The following is a 12,338-nucleotide window of genomic DNA, read 5'->3' as shown; positions in this document are numbered from 1 at the left end:
TATGAAGTACAATTTGGTTATTAGTTTGATCAACCAAAGAAGGAGGGGGAGCGGGAAAAAATAAACCAAAGAACTTACATGCATATATGTATGACCAGTGGACACTGACAATAGTATAGGGAAGGCAAGAGGCAAACAGGAGCAAAGAGGAGGGGGTTCAATGGGGGAAAAGGGGGGAACATCTGCAATACTTTCAACAATAATGATAAATTTAAGAAATTAAAATTATTAAAAATATTTTTAAAAAAGAAATATTTCTGAGTTAGATTCAGCAAGATTAAGAGGGCATTGTTTATTTTGTTCATTGCTATATATATTTTACCAATATCTAGCAGTTTCTGATAATTAGTAAATCGGAACAGTTTCTGATTGAATGAATCATTGTCTCATAGCGTGTTGTCAGAATTTTCTCTCATCTCCTTGAAGTTATTGTATGTTTTCGAGCTTTCATTTTGGGATTATGCCTTTTTTCCTAAGAAAGTAGTTTTCAGTCAGTCTTGAATATTTAATTAAGTAGGTCAAGTTTTTCTTTATTAACTATTTTCAATTCTGAAATGTATGGTCACCTTTTTCCTCTTGCTTTTGATTTACAGGTAGTTCTTGCCTGTTGGTTGACTTACGTAGCAATCTTAATTTCTGAAAGGGGAAATTGTTGCTATAGCAGTTTAAGCTTCTGTGGGGTGCTTAGTTTTAACAAATGAATTTAATGGCAGTTAATGTAGTAAATATACTTTAGAAAAATATCATGGTTTGAATCCATTGTGTGCCTCTATTATGGTATCATTTAATTTTTTCTCCTTTGAACTCATCTAACTGCATACAACCATTCTTTTTTTTTTTTTTTTTTTTAATCCTCACCCGAGGACATTTTTCCATTTTTTGTTCAGGTAGAGTGGGAGGGAGAGAAAGGAAGAGAGAGAGAGAAACATCGATGTGAAAGGGACACATCGAGTGGCTGCCACCCGCACGACCAACCAGGGCCGGGGACAAACTGCAACTGAGGTACGCGCCCTTAGTGGGAACCGAACCCAGGTCTCTCTGGACCGCAGGCCAATGCTCTAACTGCTGAGCCAAACTGGCCAGGGCTGCATACAACCATTCTTACAGTAGGGCAAGGAACTACCATTTGAATGTCTGCTATTTGCCAGATATAGTAGTATGCATTTTATTACATTACCTTATTGAATTCTTTCATCAGTTCTATTTTATATATAAGGGATCTGACTTTTTAAATAATAATCATTTGCCCAGCCGGTATGGCTCAGTTGTTGAGCGTTGACCCATGCATCAAGAGGTCACCAGTTCGATTCTTGGTCAGGACACATGCTCAGTTGTGGGCCCAAACCCCGGTGAAGGGCATGCAGGCAGCAACCAGTTGATGTTCTCTCTCATCGATGTTTCTATCTCTCTCCCCCCCCCCTCTAAAATCAATAAAGGAAAAATAAAAGAATAATCATTTATAATGACAGGTGAGTAAGTAGTTGAACTAGGATTTTGACTTGGATTGTTCACACACACACGTGCATGCACATGTGCTGCCTTTTGGTATTAGATTTATCTTATTTCCAGAAATATTTATTTTTCCCTTTAAACTTTTTATACTTCTCTTAGTTTGGATTTTTTTCATATATATTTGCCTGTAATATACACAGTTCTCATTGTTTAGTATAATTTTTCTTGTTTAGTATAATGTTTTAAATGCAAGTACTTTGAGATGGTTTTGTAAAAATGCATTATTGATTTATTTCTCAGGTTTTGATGGACATGTTTGATCAGGATGACATAGGTTTGGTTTCTCTCTGTGAAGATGAACCTAGTTCTTCAGGTGAATTAAACTACTATGACCTTGTCAGAACTGAAATTGCAGAGGAAAGACAGTATCTGCGGGAACTAAATATGATCATAAAAGTGTTTCGAGAAGCCTTTCTTTCTGACAAAAAGCTGTTTAAATCTTCTGTAAGTATCTTTTTGTGTTTGAAATTCTCTCTACCCCAAATGTCATATAGCAGCTTAAAATCATAAATAATAACCTTATATAGTTTTTTGAGTATATAAAACAAAAATATTTTTTCATGTTGTATTAGTGGGTTTTTTAAATATGTGAATTATTATACTAATGCATTAAGTTTGATGACATTAATATTAGACACAAAATGAGAAAAGGGAATTACACTGGAATGAAATCATTTCCTGCTATGCAGTATCTAAGATTTATAGTCATTCATTTGAAGATAGTGAAAAAGATGTACGGCCTAGAAAAGATGTGCTTTTCCTGTCTTTTGGTGGGTACTTTAAGGCAGTTGTTTAAAGTGAACTATCAGAAAAAGAAATGAAGAAAACAATTTCATCTGCATTAGCAACAAGAAAGATAAAATACCTAGGAATTAACTTAACAAAGGAAGCCAAGGACTTGTACACTGAAAACTACAGGACATCATTGTAAGAAACTGAGAAGATCCAAAGAAATGTAAAGATATTCTATGTTCATGGATTGGAAGAATCAACATAGTTAAAATGGCCCTATTACCTAAAGCAATATAAAGATTTAATTAAATCTCCATCAAATTCCTAATGACTTTTTTCAAAGAAGTAGAACGAAAAACCATCAAATTTATGTGGAACCAAGAAGGACCCCAAATAGCCAAAGCCACCCTGGAAAAAACAACACTCAATAAATCAGAGGTATCACACTCCCTGACTTAACATTATACTACAAAGCTATAATAATTAAAACAGTATGATATTGAGTCAAAACCATACAGTGGAGAAAGGAAAGCCTCTTCAGTAAATGGTACTGGGAACATTGGAAATCCACATGTAAAAGAATGAAGCTAGACTGCAATTTGACTTAGTATAAGACTGGAAACAATAAACTACATAGAAGAAAACATATGTGCTAAACTTAGGGACCTTCATCTCTAAGAGGCTTTTGTGAACTTGACCCCAAACACAAGGGAAGTAAAAGCAAAAATAAGTGAATGGGAGTATATAAAAGTAAAAAGCTTTTGCACAGTAAAAGTAACCATAAACAAAACAAAAAGCCAACCAATCGAATGGGAAAAGATGTCTGTAAATGATATCTCTGAAAAGGAACTAATGTTCAAAATATATAAAGAACTCATACAACTCAACAACAACAAAACAAACAGCTTAATTAAAAAATGGGCAGAGCCTCTTTCCCAACTTGAGAGATGGTGGGTGAAAAAGCTAAGAAGCCAGATACTAAGGAGAAGAAACCTGAACCCAAGAATGCTGATTTTGGTGACAGGGTTAAAAAAGGTAACCTCCAGGCCAAGATGCCTAAGAAGGGGAAGCCCCACTCTAGTGAAACCCTGTCCTAGTCAGAGGAATTAGCAGATTTTCCCAGTCGGCAATGTATTCCTGAAAGGCCATTTACAAGAGGAAGTATTCAGCAGCTAAATCTAGGATTGGAAAGAAAAAGTAGAAAGTTCTTGCTACTGTCACAAAACCAGTTTGTGGTGAGAAGAATGGCACCTGAGTGGTTAAACTTTGCAAAATGCCTAGATCTTATCCTACTGAAGATGTGCCTCAAAAGCTGTTGAACTCCATGACAAGAAACCCTTCAGTTAACCTGTAAGAAACCTGGGGGCCAGCATCACTTTCAGGGACCATTCTAGTCATTTCTTACTGGGTGCCAGTGATCAGTGGCTTGCTACTTGTGGCTGAATTTCTGTCCCTTAATAGAGTTCCTCTACATAGAACACCAGAAATGTGTCATTGCCACCTCCACCAAAATTGGTATCAGTGGTGTGAAGATCCCCAAACATCTCACTGATGAATACTTCAAAATGAAGCTGTGTGCTCTGTCCAGTGTGGCTCAGTTGATTGGAGCATTGTCCTGTACAACCAAAAGGTGGTGGATTCAATTCCAGTCAGGGCATATAAACAGGTTGCAGGTTCAATTCCCAGTTGAGGCATATTCAGGAGGCAGCTGATCAATGTCTCTCTCTCTCTCTCTCTCTCTCTCTCTCTCTCTCTCCCTCCCTCCCTCTCTCCTTCCCTCCCTCCCTTCCCCCTCCCTCTCCCTCTTCCTCTCTTCCTCCCTCTCCCCATCTCCCCTTTCTTCTCTCTAAAAACATCAATGACATTTTTAAAAAATGTATTTTAAAGAAGAAGATGATGAGATTGTCAACACAGAGAAAGAGAGACATGAGATTACAGAGCAGTTTAAAGTTGATCAGAAAGCCATCGACTCAGATTCTGTCAAAAATCAGAGCTCTTTCTCAGCTCCAGGGCTGCCTTTACTCTGTTTGCTCTCACAAATGAGATTTATACTCACAAACTGGTGTTCTGAATTTCTAATGAAGAACCTAATTAAATGCCTGATCTGATTTAAAAAAATAATGCAGACTGGTATAGCCACTATGGAAAATAATAAGATGTTTCCTCAAAAAATTAAAAATAGAACTGCCATTTGACCCAGTGATCCCACTTCTCATAATATATCCTAAGAAGCCTGAAACACAAATCAGAAAGAATATATGCACCCCTATGTTCATAGCAGCACTATTTACAATAGCTAAGATCTGGAAACAGCCCAAGTGCCCATCAGTAGATGAGTGGATGAAAAAGTTGTGGTACATTTACACAATGGAATACTATGCAGCTATAAGAAAGAAGGATCTCTTACTCTTTGAGACGACATGGAGGGACCTGGAGAGTATTATACTGAGTGAAATAAGCCAGTCAGAGAAAGACAAGTACCACATGATCTCAATTTATGGAACATCTTGAACAAAATAAGCTGACAATCAAAATAGATCCAGAGACATGGAAGTAGGGAACAGACATAAACTTCAGAGGGAAGGGGGGATGGGGAGTGGGGTAGGAATAAATAAACCAAATAACTTATGTGTATATGCATAACCAATGGACACAGACAATAATATGGGGAACGCAGGAAGGGGGTGGGAGTGGGGAGGAGGGGGTAAATGGGGGGAAAAAGGGGAAACATCTGTAATACTATCAATAATGAAGATAAAAAAAGTAAAGCTTAGCCCTGGCCGGTTTGGCTCAGCGGTTAGAGCATCGGCCCATGGACCAAAGAGTCACGGGTTCCATTCCGGTCAAGGGCATATACCTCAGTTGCGGTTAGTCCCTGACCCTGGTCAGGGTCATGTGGGAGGCAACCAGTCAATGTGTCTCTCTCACGTCGATGTTTCCCTCTCTCTCTCTCTCCCTCCCCCCAACCACTCTATCTGAAGATAAATAGAAAAATATCCTTGGGTGAGGATTAATAAATAAATAAATAAAGCTCAGAAAACTGAAAAAATTTTTAAATCAATAAAAACATATTAAAGGAAAAAATAAAACTGGACAGAGGACCTGAACAGATACTTTTTCCAAGATGACATACAAATAGCCAACAGATAAGTAAAAAGATGCTCAACTTCACCAGCTATAAGAGAAATGCAAATCAAAACTACAATGAAATAACACCTCACACCATGGCTATTATCAATAAGACAAGAAATAAATGTTGGAGAGGTTGTGGAGAAAAAGGAACCTTCATACATTGCTGGTGGGAATGTAAATTGGTACACTATGGAAAACAGTATGGAGGTTCTTCAAACAATTAAGAATAGAGTTACCATATGACCCAGCAATCCCTCTTTTGAGTGTCTGCCCTCATGATTTGAAACGTTTATTTGTAAAGGTATTTATTTGTACCCCAGTGTTTATTGTGGCATTATTCATGGTAACCAAGACATGGAAACAACTGAAGTATCCTTCAATGGATGACTGGATAAAAATGTACATATATACAACGAAATATTACTCAACCATGAAAAAAATGAAGTCTGTTTTCCAACATGGATGGACATAGAAGGTATTATGCTATGAGAGAAATAAGTCAGACAGCTTGTGGAATCTAAAACACCAACAAAATGAAACAGAAACAAACTTACAGATACAAAGAACAAATTGATAGTCACCAACTAGGAGGCATTTGGGGGATGGATAAAAAAGGTGAAAGAGATTAAGAAGCACAAATTGCTAGTTATAAAAATAATCATGAGGATGTAAAGTACAGCATAAGGAATATAGTTGATAATGTTGTAATAACTATGTATGGTGTCAGATGGGTGCTAGACTTAATGAGGTGTACCCACTTTTTAAAGTATATAAATGTTTGACCACAGAGTTGTAAAACTGAAACTAATATATTTTATGTCAACTGTAATTGAAACATAAATTTTACAAGAACTACCCAGAATCTATATTTTCCAATAAATTTATTATGTGTAATCCAAAAGGCTTTTAATTTCTATTCCTTATTTGTGATTGACTTTTGCTATGTTTTGGAATGTATTATATGTCTTGGAATATATTAGTGTGTGATTGGGTGAAAATACACCCTTAATACTTATATTACTTTAGTAACTTTTAAAATTCTCTACCTCGCATCTTTGACTTTATTTTTCAGGACATTGAAAAGATTTTCAGTAACATATCAGATATACATGAGTTGACAGTAAAACTTTTAGGTTTGATTGAAGACACAGTTGAAATGACTGATGAAAGCAGTCCTCATCCCTTAGCTGGCAGCTGTTTTGAAGATTTGGCGGAAGTAAGTTTGTGAAACTACTTTATTCTCATTTAAATCTTAAATGATGTATTAAGACATTTAATAAGATATTCTTTGTGAACATTAGAAGACATTACTAGCTACTATAAGAAATACGTAAACCCTGGCTGGTTTGGCTCAGTAGTTAGAGCATCAGCTGAGGGTTCGAGTCCAGTACCTGGGTTGCAGGTTTTGATCCTGGCCCTGGTTAGAGTCGTACATGCCCTTGACTGGATCGAACCCATGACTCATTGGTCTATGGGCTGACACTCTTAACCGTTGAGCCAAACAGGCCATGGTGTAACATGCAATATTGTTTACACACACATACATATGTGTACTTACAAAAATAGGATCTTACTCTCTCGTTACTTGCAATTTTTTTCAGCCAATATATTACAAATGTTTTCCAGGTTAATGAATGTACTTCAACACAATTTTTTAAGTCTGTATAGTACCGTGTTGTTATAGAGACACCATAACATTGTAACTGTTATCATTAAGCATGTATGTTGTTTTCATTTTTGTTATTGTTAATAATACTACAACATACCTATTCATACTATGCCTTCATAGCCTAATAATTATTTTAGGCTATATTCCTAGAATAGGAATTGTAGTATTAAAGATTTTGGTACATTTTTAGAACTTTGAAACATTTTGCCAAATTTATTTCTAAATAAGTTCTAGTATATGCAGGCTTTTTTTCCCCACATCTCCACTAACTCTGAGATTATGCCATCAATTTTTGCCAGTTTAGTAGTAAAAGAAACCCCAGCATCTCACTGTTCTTTAATTTCACTTTTTTTTTTTAATAAATGAATGATGAACATCTTGTCATACTCATTGACCTTTTTTTTTTTTTTTTTTTTTTTTTTTGGAAAATAGGATTTTTAAAGTGCATCTTTTGAGTTCATATAAATTTTCAGATTTTATAATCTGTTTATATTTTTCTGAAAAGATAGGTCATTTTTATTACATCTATTTTGTAGACAATGAAACTGATCATATAGAAATATTTAGTTAATGATACCTATCCAAAATATTCAGCTTTGGTTCTTATTAGAAAATTTTTATATTGTGAAAACTTGTCATTTTTAAATATACAATTCAGTGCCATTAATTAAATCCACAATATGATACAACTATTACCACTATCTACCATATTTCCAAAACTTTTCACCACCCTAAACAGAAACGGCACTCTGCTCATTAAGCAACAACTCCCTATTTTTTCCTCCCTCCAACTATGGGTAACTTCTAATCTACTTTCTGACTCTGAATTTGCTGATTCTAAATATTTGATATAAGTAGAATCATACAATATTTGTTCTTTGTGTCTTCTTATTTTACTTAGCATGATGTTTTCAAGGTTCATCCATGTCATAGCATGTATCATAACTCCATTCCTTTCTATGGCTGAGTAATAGTCCATTGTATGTATATATTATGTTTTGTTTACCCAGTTATTTGTTGATGGACACTGTATTTTTTCCAGCTTTTGTCCATTGTGAATAATGCTGCAATTACATTGGCATACAAGTATCTGTTTGAGTCCCTGTTTTCAATTCTTTGGGGTATATACCTAGTAGTGGAGTTGCTGGGTCATATAGTAATTTTGTTTAGGTTTTTTGAAAAACTGCCAAAAATATTTTCTACAGGGGCCATACCATTTTAGATTACCACTAGAAGGGGATGATGGTTCCAGCATTCTTGCCAGTGCTTGTCATTTCTGAAAAACATACTGTGTTTTTAAATACAAAAATGAAACAAACCTCTTAGTTTTAACTAAATATTGGAGATAGATTATTATCAAATAGTAGGAATTTAAATATAAGCATTGGATAAAATATGTGCAGTTTCTGCTTTGTTATTTTACTGTACACTAGTCTTTGCTTTCTTTTTCTGATTTTTATCCAAAAGAGTGGTATCATAAAAGAACAGTACACTTTTTGCTTTCTTTGAAAGTATCCTAAGTGTAAACTTATTTCATCCTAGTTAAGACTAACTGAAATTTCAAATGTCAGCTTTCTTTTACTAATAAATACACTTTTCACTTATTGGGGATACATATGCATAAGCATTTTAATAGTTTGATACTTGTGAACACAAAGTCAATGACCTATTTTAAGACTAGTAGCTGGGACCCTTAGCTCAACTCAAGGTCATTACTTATATTAAAATTTTTTTTCAGTTACAGCCATAGTTATTGTTTGTCCCTGGAAAGTAGATGGCAAAGAGTTCTGAAACTAGTGAGGACTTGAATAAAAATTTGCCATTAAATAATCTGTGCCATATTAATAGAAAAGATGATCCTTTAAACCTAACACAATTTTTTTTATAAAAAAAAAACAGGAGCAAGCATTTGATCCTTATGAAACATTATCCCAAGACATTCTTTCACCAGAATTTAATGAACATTTCAGTAAGTTGATGGCCAGACCTGCAGTGGCTCTACACTTTCAGGTAAACTTAAATTGAATTTTTTTTTTCTTTTTTTAAATCAACTAAACTATTTCAACATCTTATTCTTCAAATATTTGTAATTCTGGAATTCTTTCATAAAGCAGCTGAGGAAGAGTTTCACCAGTCTTTCAAAATCTGTTCATTCTAAGCCTATTTTAGATTGAAAAAACTAATCTGTCCTTAATATAGAAATCTTTTATAGAATGCCATCACAAACACTGATTGACCAGAGAAATCTGGCGTATTTTAGATCTGGGATATAGAGATGATTATGGAGAGCTATTTCAGGTTCTTATTTTCAACAAGTTAGAACTGAAATAATCAAGAGTGGAGAATATCCTCATATATACTCATACTGAGTTCTCTATAATTTAAAGGAGATAAATATATGAATGGGAAGTATACAAAGTTAATTGGTTCAGTAATGGTGTTAGATAAAATGAAAGTTAGCGGACAGAGACAAATAAAATTTATATTTTTACTTTTTCATATGAATATGGTTAAATCTTTTTTTTAGGATATTTTTCCATTTATCTTCAGATAGAGCAGGAGGGAAGAAGGGAGGAGGAGGAGAAGGAGAGAGAGAGAGGGAGAGAAAGAGAGAAAGAAACACCAATGTGAGAGAGACACACTGACTGGTTGCCACCCACACGACCCCCAACCAGGGCTGGGGACAAACTGCAACTGAGATACGTGCCTTTGACTGGAATCGAACCCGGGATTCTTTGGTCTGTGGGCCAGTGCTCTAACCGCTGAGCCAAACCGGCCAGGTTGCAAATCTTCATTGTCCTAAAACAAGCAATAAACCTTGTCATTTTCTTTTTTTGTGTTTTTTTTTTTCCCATTTGTGGCCAATTGTCTTCATGTTACTGTTTACCATTCTTCATTCAGCTGCTACCATTTATGTCTTAGTCAGGGTATAACACTAAAAACTGCCCTGACAATTAACCACCAAACCAAGTGGATATTTTGATTTCATATTTGTCTGTAGTATTTGTTAGTCCCCCTCTTGTCATTTGGCTCCCATGGTACTTTCTCCTAATTTTCATCTTCTCTGATTTCTTCTTAGTCTTCTTAATTGCAGGTATTATCTAACTTACGTGGTCAGCCTCTGATTTTCTGTTCCCCTAATGGTCTCCTTTGAGTGACTTTATTCATACCCTTTGCTTTAGCTACTGCCTGTATGCTAGTAACTTTTTTTTTTTTTAATTGAGTTTATTGGAGTGACATTGGTTCATAAACCCATATAGGTTTCATGTATACAACTCAGTAAAACATTGTCTGCACACTGCATGGTTCCACATGCATCACTCTTAAGTCTCTTTCCATCCCCATTTCCCCCCCTTTGCCCACCTCCATCTACGTGCCACCCCCTCTCTCTGGCTATCACTACATTGTTGTCTATGTCTGTGTTATATATATGTGTATATATATATTTTTTTCTTAATGCCTTCACCTTCTTTCATCCAGCTGCCAACGCCCCTCCCCTCTGACAGCTGTTAGTCTGTTTTATGTATCTATGCCTCTGTTTCTATTTTGTTTGTCAGTTTATTTTGTTCATTAGATTCCACATATAAGTGAAATCATATGCTATTTGTCTTTCTCTGACTGGCATATTTCACTTAGCATAATCTCCAGATCCATTCATGCTGTTGTAAAAGGTTAGGTTTCCTTTTCTTGGTGACTTCATATTTGTGTTTTCAAGCCATAAGTCTGTTTTGAGCAGTGGATGTGTGTGTACACTTTCATATAACCAACTGCCCTAATTCACTTAGATATCCCACAGGCATTCAAATATATAAATGTTCAGATCTGAACTTACCATCCTTTTCCTGCCTACTTTACTTTGAATTCCCATTATTATCTTCTACTTCTACTCAAAAACTTGTCAACTTGAAATAAAAATAACATCTAATTCTCAAAATTTTTTTCAATGAAGGAATAATTTTTTTAATTTAATTTTTGTTACAGATGTTTCTCCTTTTTTACCCCATTGATACCCTCCTCCCTATTCTTCCCTTCCTGCCCTGTCCCCGGCTTTGTTGTCCATGTTCATTGATTATGCATACATGCATATAAGTTCTGTGGTTTATCTCTTCCCACCCCCCACCACTCCCTCTTCTGAGGGTTGTCATTCTGTACCCTACTTCCGTGTTTCTGTGTCTACCCTATTCCTCAGACTGTTGTATTCATTATATTCCATATATAAGTGAGATTATGTGGTATGTATTTGTCTTTTTCTGCTTGGCTTGTTTCACTTAGGATAATACTTTCCAGGTCCCTCCATGTTGTCCCAAAGGATAAGAGATCTTTCTTTCTTACAGTTGCATAGTACTCCGTTGTGTATATGTACTACAGCTTTTTTATCCATTCGTCTACTGATGGACACTTGGGCTGTTTCCAGATCTTAGCTATTGTCAATGAAGGAATAATTTTTTTTTTTTTTTTTTTTTTTAGAAGATGTGATATTTATTTATTATTATTTTTTTTATCCTCACCTGAGGACATTTTTCTTTTCTTTTTTTTTTTTTTTTTACAGAGCGGGAGGGAGAAAGAGGAAGAGAGAGAGAGAGAAACATTGATGTGAAGGGACACATCGAGTGGTTGCCACCCACACGACCAACCAGGGCTGGGGACAAACTGCAACCGAGGTACGCGCCCTTAGCGGGAACCGAACCCAGGTCTCTCCGTACCGCAGGCCGACGCTCTAACCGCTGAGCCAAACCGGCCAGGGCCATTTTTCTAATTTTTGTACAGATAGAGTGGGAGGGGGAGAGAGAGAGAGAGAGAGAAACAGCGACGTGAAAGGGACACATTGAGTGGCTGCCACCCGCACGACCAACCAGGGCCGGGGACAAACTGCAACCGAAGTACGTGCCCTTAGCGGGAACCGAACCCGGGTCTCTCCGGACCGCAGGCCAACGCTCTAACCGCTGAGCCAAACCGGCCAGGGCTGAAGGAATAATTTTTAAAAGTTAATCTTATATGTACCTATAAACCATAAAGTAAATATTTGTTAACTAGGATAATCTGCCTATAAGATCTTTGCATACTTATTAAAAGCACTTCCATTTCTTGTTTTAATCTTATTTTATTAGTAATTTTTACTGGGGGATTTGATGTCTAGGGTCCAATTATTTAAGCTATTGCCCCAGATATTCAATGAAGTTGAAAGAGTTAGCTACCTCTTTTCAGGCCAAACGTACTTGTACTGTATTACTTAAAAAAGCTGAAGTGATGTTTCACTTAAAAATAAAAGTAGTTTAGAAGTTGTATAACACAC

At 35.9% G+C, this 12,338-nt stretch overlaps 1 protein-coding gene across 3 annotated transcripts in view; it reads left to right on the top strand.

Annotated features, from left to right (window-relative positions):
- The window catches only part of SOS2 (SOS Ras/Rho guanine nucleotide exchange factor 2), a 108,924-nt gene that overhangs the window by 52,873 nt on the left and 43,713 nt on the right, over window positions 1-12,338 (top strand). For all 3 annotated transcript variants that reach the window (XM_036242182.1, XM_036242185.1, XM_036242183.1), the window contains exons 5-7: window positions 1,753-1,956; window positions 6,449-6,592; window positions 8,945-9,055. In XM_036242182.1, the coding sequence (XP_036098075.1) occupies window positions 1,753-1,956; window positions 6,449-6,592; window positions 8,945-9,055 (459 nt within the window). The remainder of the gene's footprint in view (window positions 1-1,752; window positions 1,957-6,448; window positions 6,593-8,944; window positions 9,056-12,338) is intronic.

This window comes from Molossus molossus, unplaced genomic scaffold (assembly GCF_014108415.1).
Source record: "Molossus molossus isolate mMolMol1 unplaced genomic scaffold, mMolMol1.p scaffold_m16_p_1, whole genome shotgun sequence".
In the NCBI taxonomy this organism is placed as follows: domain Eukaryota; kingdom Metazoa; phylum Chordata; class Mammalia; order Chiroptera; family Molossidae; genus Molossus; species Molossus molossus.
This window is presented reverse-complemented; position numbering and strand designations above follow the sequence as displayed.